At 46.0% G+C, this 14932-nt stretch overlaps 1 protein-coding gene across 1 annotated transcript in view; it reads left to right on the top strand.

Annotated features, from left to right (window-relative positions):
- Window positions 1-14932, top strand: part of PAPPA2 (pappalysin 2) — a gene marked incomplete at its 5' end in the record, with an annotated part of 184615 nt that overhangs the window by 57528 nt on the left and 112155 nt on the right. Inside the window, 2 exons of the mRNA XM_019528350.1 lie at window positions 911-1056; window positions 14050-14343. Coding sequence (XP_019383895.1) covers window positions 911-1056; window positions 14050-14343 — 440 coding nt within the window. The remainder of the gene's footprint in view (window positions 1-910; window positions 1057-14049; window positions 14344-14932) is intronic.

Raw genomic sequence — 14932 nt, 5'->3', positions numbered from 1 at the left:
TTCTCACCTTCATTGTATTCACTCTTTGGCCAGCTGGCAGGCAGCTTGTCCGCCCCAGCAGGCTCTATTTTGTACTTGCCTGTGCCATTTGAACGGCTCTGTCCTTCAGCCTCCATTGCTTGGGTGGATGCTCAGAAAGCTAGCACACTGGGGACATGGAGCACATGTATAAAAGTCCTACGGCAGGACAGCAGGGAGGGTTTGTCACTGAAGAAGGTAAATGTGGTAAGAATGGAGGGAGAGAGAAAAAGCAAGAATTTTCCTCCATGCTTGTTTCAAGGGGATTCTGGCCTTCTAAGGAGACTTGAGGTGACTCCTAAAATAAGCTAGCATATTACTACCTTTCCTCCTCACTTTTTTTAGAGCAATCCCCTTTTCTATCTCTAGTGTCCCCCTTCTCTTTTCTCTATGTTATAGCCCCTTCCCTTTCCCTTCTCTGAGGCAGTCTTTCCCTGTTCTCTGTCCCCTGGAGCCACTCATTTATTTCTCTTTCCATTTCTCTCCCTTCTCTTTTCACTCATCTTTTGGGTTTCCTTTTCCCCATTGTCCAAATGTACATGCCTACTCTAGGAGCCGAAGTCCACTTTAAACTATGGAACTATGATAGTTAACAAGAATGATTTATATTTGTTTAATTGCAGCCTGCCCAAACCCTTCAACAAATATGCTGTGACACAGCTTTAAGGGAAGGAGTTCACAATCTTGTGGGAAATCTCCATAGAATTATCCAAACTTTCTCAGACTTTCCTACTGTTTGTTGGCCCTCACAGAAAGCTTGTAATGGGTTCTCTAGGTCTGCTGCTATTATTGTTATTCATGCATGTTTCCTATGATGTTGCCCTGCACCGGTCTATTCCTTCCTGCTGCATTGATACTTTTGCTGACTGTCTCCCAACCCCTGTCCCTGCAGGGCCTACATGAGTGTGAAGGAGCTGAAGGAGGCGCTGCAGTTGAACAGCACACACTTCCTCAATGTCTACTTTGCCAGTTCAGTACGGGAGGAGCTGGCTGGTGCCGCCACCTGGCCATGGGATAAAGAAGCCCTCAGCCACCTGGGTAAGGCAGCTCCCTCATGTAACACGTGAGTCTGTGTGTCTCCTTATGGCTGATTCACAGAAGATCGCTCCTAATTACTGCTCACAAAGGGGATGGAGAGGGCAGCGGGAACAGAGATCTGATTTTTGAAAGCCCATTGAAATCAATGGAATGGTTCTGATTGACCTCACTGGGCTTCGGAACCAGGAGTCATGCAAGCCACTCAGCTGGGAAGCTGTCACATTTGAGTCAACTGATCCCTCAGGAAGGGGGCAGAAGAGAGGAAGAAAGATGCTTTGCCAGAGGGCCTATGGAAAGGACCACAAGAAAATTAACAGAAGCATCAGGCAAAGTAAGAGTCTCTGACTGTGGCGGTAATAAAGGAGTTTGAGTATGTGCACAGAGGGAGTTTCAGGGTGCAGAATGTAAGAAGTAGACTTAGCAGTGCCATCACAAGTCATGGGCCCACTGGGCATGGGATAATGCAGGACTTGGGCACTCAAGCACAACCATTGTGATGACTGTCATATAGTTTCATAGTTTCATAGTTGGTAGGGTCGGAAGGGACCTGAGCAGATCATCAAGTCCAACTCCCTGCCATGGGCAGGAAAGAAAGCTGGGGTCAAATGACCCTGGGTAGGTGATTATCTAGGCTCCTTTTGAAGGCCCCCAGGGTAGAAGCGAGCACCACTTTCCTTGATTAATGCTTAGAGGCCCCCAATCAACACTATGTCCATGACCCCCAAAACCCTTAAGGCAGCCCTTGGGCTTAGGATGAAAGATGACTCAGTCCCAACTTGTTGCAATGAAGCCAAATAAAAGTTTTCAGAAGTTCAAAAAAGTTCTTCAGCTTTTCTCTTTGTGACCACAGAGTTATACATCTGATACATGCTAACATGGAGTGAACTAGGTCAGAAGGAGGGTCCTGTTCCCTCCTGCATCTTAGTATTCACCACTATCAAATCCAGTAGAAAGGCAAGATGTTGCAGATGGTGCAGCATGAAAGGAAAGGAAAGGGAAGTGCCAGGGCTTGCAGTCGTAGTGTAGATCAACAGTGTATATGATTTTCCAGGTTTCTATTTATTTCAAGAACAACCAACCAGCTGGAGACTCAAATGTCCCATGAGCAGGCAAATGGTATGTCTGGTCACCTCCTTTCATCCTGAGCCAACACCTGCTGAAGTTGATGGCTAGACTCCCTCGGATTTCAGCCACCTACAGGGTCGGCCTTTAGTGTCAGTCCCAATATCACTGGGTTAGGAGAAGTTGCTTCCCAAAGGGAAAGGGCATTTAAATTTGGTTCATGTTTTCTTCTTTTGGTTGTTGTTGTTGTCTTCTTTCTTCATTCATTCCTTCATTTCTTTTTTTTTCTTCTTTTTTTTGCTTTCACACTGCCTCTCTCATTCTCTGCCTCTTTAGTCTCAGGCTTTTCTGGCAGAGTATTTTACACTTTGCAGTCAAAACATCTTAAGTGTTTCTCAGTAAGTAACTGGAAGTAATTACCCCTGGCACCTGCACGCCAGATCTAGACCTTTTGCTTTTACAAGTGCAGGATGTTCAACCCTAAAAGTTTTACATGATCATTAGAGACCAGTTTTAATGTTATTTTTGCCAGTTTTCCTTCTTCAGTGTGCTGAAAGCTCACAGTTCAGTGGATTTCAGGACTAGCTTTTCAGTTGCAGATTGCTTTAATCACTTGTTAAAAAAGGCAAATCTCCATGACCTCTGCTCCCAGAAATGACTTTCTAAACTACTTGGGTTTCCCAGTAATCTTCCTACAACCAGCTCCTCAGCCTTACTCATTCTCTTTGGGACACTGTCAGTTGCTTTACTTTCTAGTGTACAAAAGAGTGGCAAGTAGTTTGGTAAATCAAAGGCTTACATTTACATCTGGGACTAGAGTTCAGATCCCAGAAGTAAGTTTAAGCAGAGATGGACACCAGTTGTGAAGTTAGGATCAAAATCTAGAGCCAAACTTCAGCAAAGTTTGGAGGAGAAAAGAGGGGTTGTCTTGGCATTAAGCCAGAACTGGGAAGAGTGAGTCTGGATTTGACCTTCCTCAACACTCTGGCATGAATGGCTTTTAGATTTAACGTCTGAGTCTACACATGCAGGCACGTGCAGTTTGTCGTGGCACAAAGTGCACGTGTTGCACATTAAACTGTGCATATATTTTGCACATTGAACTGTGTGCAGCTCTGCTAATTTGCAGTGCAGGGGCAAAATTTGCCCCTGGGATTTCCAAATAGCAAAGAAAAACCCCCCAGAAAAAAACATGGTGCAAAGCACACCAAAATAGCATGCGCTGGGACAAACACGGAGACAGGGGAGAAGGCACCCCGGGGTGTGCACTGCAGAGCACCCACACTGAGGCACACTGTGGCTGGCTGGCATACTGAGGAGGCTCCATTACACAAACAGCACTTTGTATAGTGTGTGTTAGGCAGGGAATTTGATGGAAAACAGCATAGGGTTAAATGGGCTGTTTTCAACTGGCAGATTAACAACATGGTGCACCCAAAGATGGTGAGGTTTAATGGAACTACTAACATTCTGGAAAAGGGAGAAAGAAGTAAGTAGTTGGGGATTACTCTTGACTAACCAGAAATGAGTCCAAGTTCAGAATCTTGGAAATATCAGAGGGGAACTAACCATAACCAAGCCAGGTGGATAGGGAACATAGAGGCAGCTGAAATTCATTGCTGGGAAACATGAGGTAGTAAGTTTTGGAAGAGGCTCATTGAATGACTCCTGTGCGTTGCAGGGTTCTAAATAAATTGAACCATGTAGAGCAGGACCCCAAAGATGTCAGTGAGAACCCCTGCCCAGTGCACAGCAGTAAGGAAAATGTTGGGGGGCTAGAAAAAATGAGTTAGAGAAGAAGATTGAGAATGTTATAAGGCCAGCGTGTAAATCAGTGATCAACCTTTACCTGTGTGTGTAGTTCTGGCCCTCTTATCTCAGAAGAAACATAGCAGAAACAGAACCAGTTTAGAGGAAGTCGGTAACAATGACCAGAAGCAGGGGAGGGGACACTAGAGAGTAGTGTTTACTTGAGAGTAATCAGATAAAAAGGGGACATGCCCATTCTTCCCTTTCTTGCAGAGCTATGGTGGTTGGTTCTTCCTATTCCTTGAGCTCTTATTCTTATTCTCTTGTGAGGTCTGCTCAGCTCACCACCAACCCTGGCTTCTACCAATACAGGCAGCCCCTGCCCAGTGCTCTTAACTGGTTCCTGAAAAACTGAGTGTTAAGTGAAAGGAATGTTAAGCAAAACCAAAAGTATATGACGACCCAAGATAGCTACTGCAATTGTTTTTAATGACCCAAAATGGCGACCGCGAGTGCTATAGTGAAACTCGCTGAGCACTAAGTTAAATCGGGTGTCAATTTCAAATGAGCGTTATAGAGAAATAGCGCTAAGTGAAAGAGTGTTAAGCAGGAGGTGCCTGTATCTACTTCCTCCCATCCTTCCCCCAGGCAGTGGAGCATCTCTGGCTGAAAGCCCAAAATAGGCTGACTTCTTCCACTACAGATTTGTTCTCTCTTCCTTCAGTTTTGACATCATCCTAGTGAAACTCCTCTGCTACTTCAGTTTAACCGGATCCCCGCACTTGCCATGTGAGTTGCCTCGTTACTACCTTTCTGCCCATTGTCAAACCCTCTCCTCCTACCTCCACTTCTGTCTCTGGCCAGGATCTCAGTGATTTCTTCCAAAATAAAACTATGATACACTGTGACACGGCTGTCCAATTCCCCTGTCAGACACAAGACTCTCTCATATGCCCCTTCTCTGTAACCCTCCCCTCGTTGAACACTCTCTTACCTCCTCCTTTTCTCTCCTTTGGCTTTTTCCTCTCTCATTAAAAACATGCTGTCATTTCTCCTGTTAAAAGAGAGAGAGAGGGAGGAAGAGAGAGAGCACACTACCCTTGATCCCACTTGCTTCTCCAGCTACTGTGCCATTTCCCGTATCCCAGCATCTCTGGGCCTTTGAAAGCACTGTTTGCCATCACTGACTGGACTTCCTCCCTTTGAGTTCCCTTCAAGACCTTCACTAATCTGGCTTCTGCCTCCTACACTCTGCTAAGACTGCTTTTGCCAATCTATGAGTTTTTCCTACGCAGAGCTCAGATTCTTAGTCTCTTTTACTTGCCCATGTTCTCTTGAAATGTTCGATTCTGCTCTTCTTCAGTTCTTGTTCTCTCATCTTCTGTGACTCTACCCTCTCCTGGCTCTCCTCTTTTCTAATTTTCTCTTCAGTGTGTTCACAGAGAATCCTTCTCATCCCTCCCTCATCTTCTTGTGGGTGTCCTAGAGGGCTGTGTTCTTAGCATCATCTAGAAGTGGACATTGAGCTGCTTTCTCTACACTGATGACTCATAGATCTAGCATAGGGATAGACGACCTCCGGCACACATCCCAGAATGTGGAACGTGAAGGCATGTTGCTTGGCATGCATGGCACAGGGTGGACAGTGGAGACGTGGCCGGGGCTTCACTGCCACAACAAGGATCAGGCCCCTCAGAACTCCCTGCCACACACCCCTGGCATGCTAACATCTTACAAGTCAAGGTTGTGGGTGTGTTTGGCATTCTACCCAAAAACGTTGCTGACCCCTGATCTAGCAGATCCCCATGCCAGACCTGTATCCTTCTGTCTAGACAAAAATCTCAGGCTATGTCTGGTATCCCCTCATAAAAGATAAGCTTAAGCTCAAAACAAAGCTCTTAACTGCCCCTCCCTCCATTCCACTCCATCTTCCTGCTATCTCCTTTTTTCCCTGTGTACTACATTACCAACTCACTTGTTACTCGGATTCAAATCTCTTTCTTGGTCCCCACATCCTAGCTCTAATGTAAATATTTCAGAGCCTTTCTGCATAATGTATCTAAGAAACAGCCTTTTCCATCCATCCTCACAACTAAAACTCTTGTCCAGACTCTGATGATCTTGGGCAGTTTTTCAGCAGCCCAAAGGGACCGCCCTGCTTAACACGATGCAGGATGGCCAGGGTGAGGGCGAATTTATACCCTACATCAGTGTAGGCCACGTAAAGGAACACCTTGAGAGGCTGGACACCTTCAAGTCAGCTGCCCCAGACAGTTTGCATCCCAGGGTACTTAAGGAGCTGGCAGGCATCATAGCCCAGCCCCTGGCACGGATCTTTGAGAACTCCTGGCGCTCTGGTGTAGCGCCTGAAGATTGTAAGAAGGCCAATGTGGTGCCTATCTTCAAGAAAGGGAGAAAAGTAGATTCAGAGAACTACAGGCCAATCAGCCTGACGTCTATCCCGGGGAAGATCTTGGAAAAAATTTTCAGAGAGACCATTCTTGACAAACTAGCTGATAGCAACATCCTGAGGGACAGCCAGCACAGGTTTGTTGTGGGTAGGTCTTGTCTGACCAATCTCATCTCCTTCTATGACCAGGTGACCTATCACCTGGACAAGGGAGAAGAGATGGACGTCATGTATCTGGACTTTAAAAAAGCCTTTGATCTGGTGTCCCATGATCTTCTCATGGAAAAATTGGCCAGTTGCGGCCTCGGCTGCATCACAGACTGATGGCTGAGGAGGTTGGACCCGGAGGGTGGTAATTGATGGCAGTAAATCGCCGTGGTGCTCCGTGACCAGTGGGCTCCCCCAAGGCTCCGTCCTTGGACCTGTACTCTTTAACATCTTTATTTATGATGTGGACATTGGTGTCAGCAGCAGACTGGCCAAGTTTGCCAATGACACTAAACTTTGGGGAAAAGCATCCACACCTGAGGATAGGCTGGTGATCCAAGCCGACCTAGACAGGCTCAGAAAATGGGTGGATAAAAACCTGATGACATTCAATACAGAAAAATGCAAGGTACTCCACCTCAGGTGGCAGGGGGGAGGAAGCCCGCATCACGCTTATAGGCTCAGCGGTGCTACGCTCACTAGCACCACGGCCAAAAGGGACTCGGGGGTCATGATTGACCGCAGTATGAATATGAGCCACCAATGTGATGTCGCAGCTGGTAAAGTGAACAAAACTCTGGCTTGCATCCATAGATGCTTCTCAAGCAAATCCCAGGGTATCATACTCCCACTGTACTCAGCCTTGGTGAAGCTGCAGCTGGGGTACTGCATCCAATTCTGGGCTCCAGAAGGTTCTCCACCTTGGCTTTTCCTCCCAAGGTGGAGAACCTTGCATTTTTTGGTGTTGAACACCATCAGGTTCTTGTCTGCCCATTTCTTCAGCCTGTCAAGGTCAGCCTGGATGACCCTCCTGTCCTCAGGTGTGGATGCTTTACCCCAAAGTTTGGTATCATCAACTTGAAATAGTTCAAGTTGAATCCCATTTTGCCATTGTAAGCAGGGATTCAGCCTCTGTTCTATATGAAAAATAAAGCATGTTGTTCCCAAACTTACAGCACTTCCCTTTTGAACCCAGAGTTAATTTTCTGGAAGTTTATAAGTAAATATATTAATTAGTTTATGAACTAAAGCTTAATTTAAAACTGTCTTTTAAATTTATCATTTTGGCTGCTGACAGATGTGCAGGGAAAAACAGCGCTTTACTTTCAGCTTCGCACACCTCCTCAATGAGTGCAGCACATGTTCAGACGAGGAATCATGTCAGTTTGACCTGGCTTGCCCAGCATCTGTATAGTTCATGCATTTCAGCAGGGCTTTTTGGTGCTTTTATCGAATAGCGGATTCAATAAACTATTCAATAAAAGCACCAAAAAGCCCTGCTGAAGTGCACAGACTGTTGCAATTCCTCTTCCCATAAAGCACTGTTTTTTATTTTCCATGTTTGTTAGCAGCCTTTGTGTCACATCTTTTCTTCATTCCAAAGTATCCTAATAATGGAATGTGCAGGTACTTCACATTTTTTCATTGAGTTAAAATTGAATACATAAACTATATTTAAAGGAATAAGGTTATAATTAAGCTAAATTATTAATTATTATATTATATTATTAATTACTGTTGTAACCTCTTGCTGGGGTTGCAATGGACTAAAGATGGGCTGAGATCTATGATTCCCTAAATGTGCCATTGTGACACTGAAGGTTGGTAGCTTCCTAAATGGGGCCTGCCTCTCTAAGTAGTGTGCATGCACTTACTCTGTTGATTACAGGCAGTCCTCACCTTACAACGTTTCGAGTTACAACATTTCGCACTTACAACGTTTATAAATTGATACCCTGTTTCAACTTTATGACATCAGTTTCAACTTTACAACGCCACTCCAGTGAACAAGTTCACTGCATCGCTCATTTCCCTGGAGAACATCTGTCCAAACTTCCTTGGACACTTCCTTTAAGAAAGCAAACAAGACTCCAGAAAAACCTGCAGCCAAGACTCCTGAGAAGACTCCAGCCAAGAACCCTTCAAAATGTCCAGCCAGGAGCCTTTCAAAAAGTCCAGCAAAGTCACCTCAAAGAAATCCTTCCAAATCAATATGATTGCTATTTACAATATAAATACATTAATGTAGCTATATTACTCATCTATAATTGATCAAGTACAAAATTCTGGGGTATTTTTGGTGAAAACAGGGTATCGGGCCTTGGTTCAGGACCCAGTCCCCCATTTATAACATTGTTTCTTATAAGAAAATTGGTTCTGAGTTGCAACATTTCAACTTAAGATGAGGTTTTCAGGAACCAATTGTGTCATAAGTCCGAGGATTGCCTGTGTATTGACTTTGTGGTATAATCTGGATATGTGTGTCAAGTTTTCATTGATGTATTATTTGGCCCAACTGTTGCTGTTTTGTGTAAAGAGAGCCCAGCTATGTGCTAGCTCTAAGCGTCAGTGCCTGAAAAGCTCCTTGTAACACAGCTATAAGGTTGCCTTGGTGCACTGAGGCAGCACCACTAGAGCAACAGAGGTAGAAGGGCAGGAGGAGCCCTCTGGGCAAAGCAGCATCGGAACTCAGCAAGTGAATGATCACTGCTCCATCATTGTGCATAGTACCAGTAAAGGTCTTGCATGTAAAGGCCAGATTCACCAATATACTGTGGTGCATTTGTTCTGCTAAACAGTTGTAAACCTAGGCATATTGTTTTGTGTTGCTTTGATGTACCAGTGAATTCCAAGGGAAAAGGCTTTTGTGAACTCCATGGTTGAACTCCTTTAACCAGCTGGTATGATAATAGGGCCTTTCTGAAGTCACTTCTTCATGCAATGTAGCATGGAGGATGGACGTCAACGCAGATGCTGTTGTGATGGCTGCTGATCAGATGCCTCAGACTGTTCAGTGACATTGAGGTTTAGCCTTCAGAGGGTGTCTTAGTTCAGCACCTTTAGCATGAAGGGTTAATCTCAAAGTCAAAGCACAGACCTTTGCAAAATCATTAAACAACACCTGTTGCTAGTCTGATGTGTAATGATGTCATTACAAAGCCAGGCCTCTGTAACATCACTAGCACCTTTAGCTTAACAGGCTTTGATGAAGGTCAAGCTTGTGTGAAGGTAAGGCAGAGGCTTGTGTTTGGCAGGGTTAGTGCATCTGGGTGATGTTAAGATGTCCATGGAGTACCCTGGCTTGATGTGAGGGTTTCATTTAAAAACCATTTAAATCAGTCTTTGAGTCAGTCCCACAGGTTTACACAGAGTGAAAGTGAAGGAGGGAAAAAAGGTGAGGCAGCAATGAAGTGGGATGCTGGGCGGAAGGAAATGAAGGGGAATAGATTTATTGCAGTGGGATTGTGTGTGTGTGTGTGTTCACTCCCCCAGTACAGGCCCTTTTTTTAGTGATTGCAGATTCTGGACCTGGTTTTAGGGGCCTGCACTGAGGGCAGTCCTGCTGGTTCGGGGCAGTTTGCTTGTTGACATTCTTTGCTCACCAGGGAGCAACGCGGATGGAGGAAGTGAAGGGAAATTCAGGGAGGGGGGTCATAGTCCTTCCTCCTTTCCTATTCCATCCATTCATTAGCTTAAAAAAAAATGTGCCTTTCCTTTTTGGGGGGGGAAATGGGTACAGGGTCTTGGCAGTTGCTGTCGGCAGCAGCTCTCTTTCCTTATTAGAATAACGTTTTATTCCCCTGGAGTGGAAAGTTTCAGATTTCTGTGTGAAGGTGGGAATATTAGATTTCAGGGCCCCTGGTGCCCCGAGCAATCAGACCCGGATGGATTGATTTGCTGTTCTTCGCGGTCAGTGCTGCAGGTTTAATGCCGGTTCTTAACATCCCATTCATGTATTTATGAGCATTATTTTCTTTCTGCATGTGCATTCCTCCTCTCAGCCCTTGGGCAGGGAGCCTCCTGCCTTGCTCAGACTTGGGTTTGGCTGGAGAGTGGCTTTTTTTCCCCCTCTTGTACTTTGCTTTGATTAAAATGTGAAAAACGTTTCTATTGATTTGCTAGGGTTTCCTTTTGAGTGAGTGCCCCCTTGCTCACTCACCCTTGGCCTTTCTAGCAGGGGAAAGAAGGTCTTTCTTCTTGGTAACCTGGTTGAGCCAAACTCAGCCCTGGTGTGCGGTTTTGTTGGATGCTTCAGGGATGTAAGTGGGTGGCCTACACTGCTTTTCAGGTGCAGCTGGATGAGAAAATGGGTAAAAGGTAAAACTTGCATTGGTTTGGCATAGAACACGGCTGTGAGTCAACCCCGTGGCAGCGCAGCAACCTGTGCAGGGACTGCGTTAGGAAACTTCTGCCCAAATTGTGGCATTGTGGAAGGCTAGTTTGCTCCCCTGGCACTTGTTTGGGCAGTGCTGAAGGCAGCTTTAGCTTGCAACCCAGGTGCTGACACATCCCTGGGGCTTGTGGCAGCCAACTGATAGCCCAGTTGTGCAAACACCCCACCCTGAGGAAATAGGGAAACTACATTCAGTTACATCCTTGTATTTAAAAAGAGCATAAAGAACATGGTGGATAAAACAGGAACCAGAACCTGTAAAGCCTGTCAGTCTCACTGGCCTACCCGCCACCATGCCCTGAAAATCCCCCTGTTCTTGTGACTCCCATGGAGATGTCAGCAAGTGTGTGTTTGGGACCTTGGGACCCTCTCATCTAGGTGTGTATTCACTGGGGACCCTCTGTCACTTTATCACCTCTTTGCACCAGAGGCTGCAGGGCCCCCACGAACCAGGATGCTATGCCATATTGGGAGAAACAGCAGGAAGAACAATCAAGAAGTATTTAAGCTCCAGAACGGTCTCACCTAATTGATTAATGGCAATACAGTGCTTTGATTTTGCAGTGTCATATGTGCGCTGCTGTTTTACAAATTACCAAATTTATCTCAGGAGCCCACAGCCTATATAACAATGGCTTCCAGCTAGCGGGCTACAGCCCACTTGTAAAGTGAGAGCAGATATGGTGGGGAGGTGGCTGTGCGTGAAAAAGTGCTATAGAAACATTGCTCCATAGAATGATTGTAAGACCAGAGCATCTTCAGTGGAGTCACCTGGGATTTATACTGGTGTAATAGATTGCAAATCCGGGGTCTCTAGACCAAATCCTGCCCTTGCTGAAGTACCATCTCAGGACATGCATCAGGGCAGAATCTACCTCTTCATGCCTGATCTCAGTCCCACCCTAGTGCACATCTGGTGTAGCTTCTTTGATGCAGCCAGTCATGCTGGTGTAAACCCAAGAACAATACAATCAGAATGAAGCTGTCCCTTAGAAAGCATATCCTGTACTTTCTAGGTTTGAGCAAAAGGAAGAGACCTGAGGTAGCTCAGTAGTGTAGCAAGTTAGTCCAGAGACTAGAGTTCAATCAAACCTGCCTGAGGCTATGTCTGCATTGCATTTGGAGGCATGATTCCACAATGGCTGGATGTAGCTAGCAAGCATATCAACAGAAGTGAGTACAGGACAGAACAAGCTTCAGCAAATGCTAGCTGCTTGAGGGTTCTGGGTGAGCCTGTATAGTCCCCCGTATCTCACTGTATTAGCATCTGGGCTAGCTAAATTAGCCCTAGCCTGAGTATGCCTACTACTGCTGTCTCTCAGCTGCAATGATTTATCTTCTCAGGCTGCCTTGCTGACCCAACGTCTTTGAATTCTCCCTTGTTTTTTCTCCCTTTTCCAGTAGCAAAATAGAAAAAAGAAGAGAGAGAGGACAAAAGGAGGGGGAAGAGGAGGGAAACCCCCCTTTGTTGTTCTTTATAATTTTTCTGTCAAAAAACTTTAAAATTTCAGAAGAAATGAAAACTTCTGCCAGAAATTGTCTTAATTTAGATGGAAAAAAAAAGCAACTTTACATAAAAAATGTTCCCAATGGAAAATATTTCCATCCAATATAGCACAGCCCCAGAGCTGTAAGAACAGGGAGGGCGCTCAGGGTCAGGACTGCAATGCATTGGGAGGGTGCATAGGGAATGCTATGCTATGTTTGGCTCTGATCCATGCTAATAGCCCCTCACTTGTGTAAGCATTAAATCCACGTGCAGTTTTTAGGAAAGGAAAACACACATTCTTTAAGGCAGGGAATGCCTTAGGAGGCTTGACTTGGACCCGTTCATTTTGGTATCAATCACATCATGGTTACCACTGGGGAAGGCTACTTGGTAAGCTATGAAGAGTGAGTCGGTGAGTCTCAGTTTTGCTTTCCATCAGTAGGTGTCAACATGTCCCTGTAAATCCCTACCCAGTTTCCAGCTTTGCTGATAGTCCTGGCAAAGAGACTAGGGATTGAATGGGCTTGCGTGAAGATAAACAGCCTTTTCCTGAGTTCTGTAATTAAGAATGAGGACACTCGGTGGAGGTAGTATGGGTAGGCTTGCACTGTAGTGGCTATGAACAGAAGGCTCCAGTTTATTCAAGCTGGCAGCTTCATCAACTCTAAAGCACCACTGAAAACAAAGGGGGGAGGAGGGGGAGGGAGGCTTCAGAAGCTTGTGAATGAGTGAGGAGCACGTGGTGTGATTGACTTATTGGATTGCCTTCCACTAGGTGCTTTTGAATCCCCGCTCCAAAATAAATAATACATTTAAAGTCAAATTCAGTGTGATAGTTAGCAGACCCATCTCTTTTTGGGTTTTAATCTGCATCACTTTACACCCAATTTTGAATGTAGTCCTTAGCTGCTAGGGGTGAGATTACCTGTTAGAGGTAGCAGGTGCTCATTTTAAGGAATGTTATTCTGTGTTAAGGTTAGCCAGCACTAGTGATCAGCCACACATTCGGGGTTATAGCCTAATGTGCATTGCCCAGACCCATTGCTAGAGGGCTGGCAAGCAGGCATGTGGGCAGAGGCTGCAAGCCTGCTCCATGCCTGCCATGCTTGCCGGCTCTCTAGCCACAGTATAGGACAGGAAGGAGTGGGGGAGGGTCATCCTTCCACCCTTTGAATCACCCTGCTGCTGCCCATCAGCCCCTGGATCCACCCTCCACCCCACACGCAGTCTTTTCACCTCCAGATCACTGCCCTGCCACCCCAGTCACCCCAAGGGCAGTGGCAGTGGCAGAAGCAGGAGGGATTCCTCCTCCTCGTCTGCTTCCAGGGTCTCTGCAGTCCATGCCACCACACACCTAGATCCAACCCCCACTGGGCCTGGTAGATGCCTGGCAATTCCCTGTCCCACTGCCCTCCCCCCACTTTAGTTGTAGGACCTAGAGCTGGGCATGCAGGGGTGGCATCATTTCCAGGGACCCCAGGAGCAGCCAGGGAGGGGGAACCCCCACCACCAGTAGCTCTGTTATTCTCAGGCTGATCGAGGCATCAGAGCAGTGATCTGGGGGTGGAGGAGCCGATGGGAGGCAGAGGTTGTCATGGCATTACCATTGCAAATCTCAAATTGATATGCCAGGTCAGAAATATATTTAAGGATGTACATGGCTGAGAGTTTTATCTCAGAAGAGACATGAAAAAAGAGCAGAGCTGAGATGACCTAACGACCTAGGTGTTAGGTCAGATCACAAAGGACCTGATCCTGTGAGGTGATCAACTTTCACCAGGTGCTGAGTTCCATGAAAGTCAGCCTTGTTTGTGATCAGGAAGAAAAAGACGATTACAGGTTAGTGGTAACTGCTGCTTCTTGCCTGTCTCTTAATGATACTGACTATGCTTGTAATTCCAGGTGGCGTGGTCCTCAATCCATCTTATTATGGCATGCCTGGCCATACCAACACCATGGTCCATGAAGTGGGCCATGTTCTGGGGCTCTACCACGTCTTTAAGGGAGTGAGTGAGAGGGAATCTTGTGATGATCCCTGCAGGGAAATTGCACCTTCCATGGAGACAGGAGATCTCTGCGCTGACACAGCCCCTACCCCGAAAAGTAAACTCTGCCATGATCCAGAGCCTAGCAACGACACCTGTGGCCAAGCTTATTTCTCTGGAACCCCATTCAACAACTACATGAGCTACACAGGTAACAGAAGTCAATGGATGCAGCTTTTTCTAGAAACTTAGCACATGTTTCATTCCCATCAGTCTGGGTGGTCCTTTCATTCCTTGCTTGTATCTTTCTGGTCGTTGGCCCCTCTGGGTATCCAGACTAGAATCTCATCTGGCATAAGATCAGCACTGGGCCTATGCCATTTATGCCAGCTAAAGATCTGGCCTACAGTGTGTTGGCAATGCCTTGTTGACATCTGTGGGGTGTTTTTCCCTATTCTTGTGTGACTTTCTGTAGACCACTGGAAGTGGCCTGAAACCAACATCTTTAATTTGAGGCATTCAAACCCATCTTTAAACCATCTGTAAATGAACATAATAAATATCTTACATGCTGCATAAGGGTTAAAGGAATGAACCTAAGGGACTTGGTTTCCGGAAATGTGGTGCACTGTCACACATCAATGATTTCCATTGGAAGTGTGAGCAATCAGCAAATCTGGAAATCGGGCCACCCCTGCTAACAAGGAGGCCAGACCCTTGAGGATGATGCTTCTTTAACCTCAGCCTCTATCAGGAATTATTCTGCTGACATACAGTGGTGATGCAGCGGTGTAATACTT

Source organism: Gavialis gangeticus, unplaced genomic scaffold (genome assembly GCF_001723915.1).
Source record: "Gavialis gangeticus isolate Ggan-Ray unplaced genomic scaffold, GavGan_comp1, whole genome shotgun sequence".
Taxonomy (NCBI): domain Eukaryota; kingdom Metazoa; phylum Chordata; order Crocodylia; family Gavialidae; genus Gavialis; species Gavialis gangeticus.
Note: the sequence above shows the minus strand (reverse complement) of the source record. Positions and strands in the feature narration are given on the sequence as shown.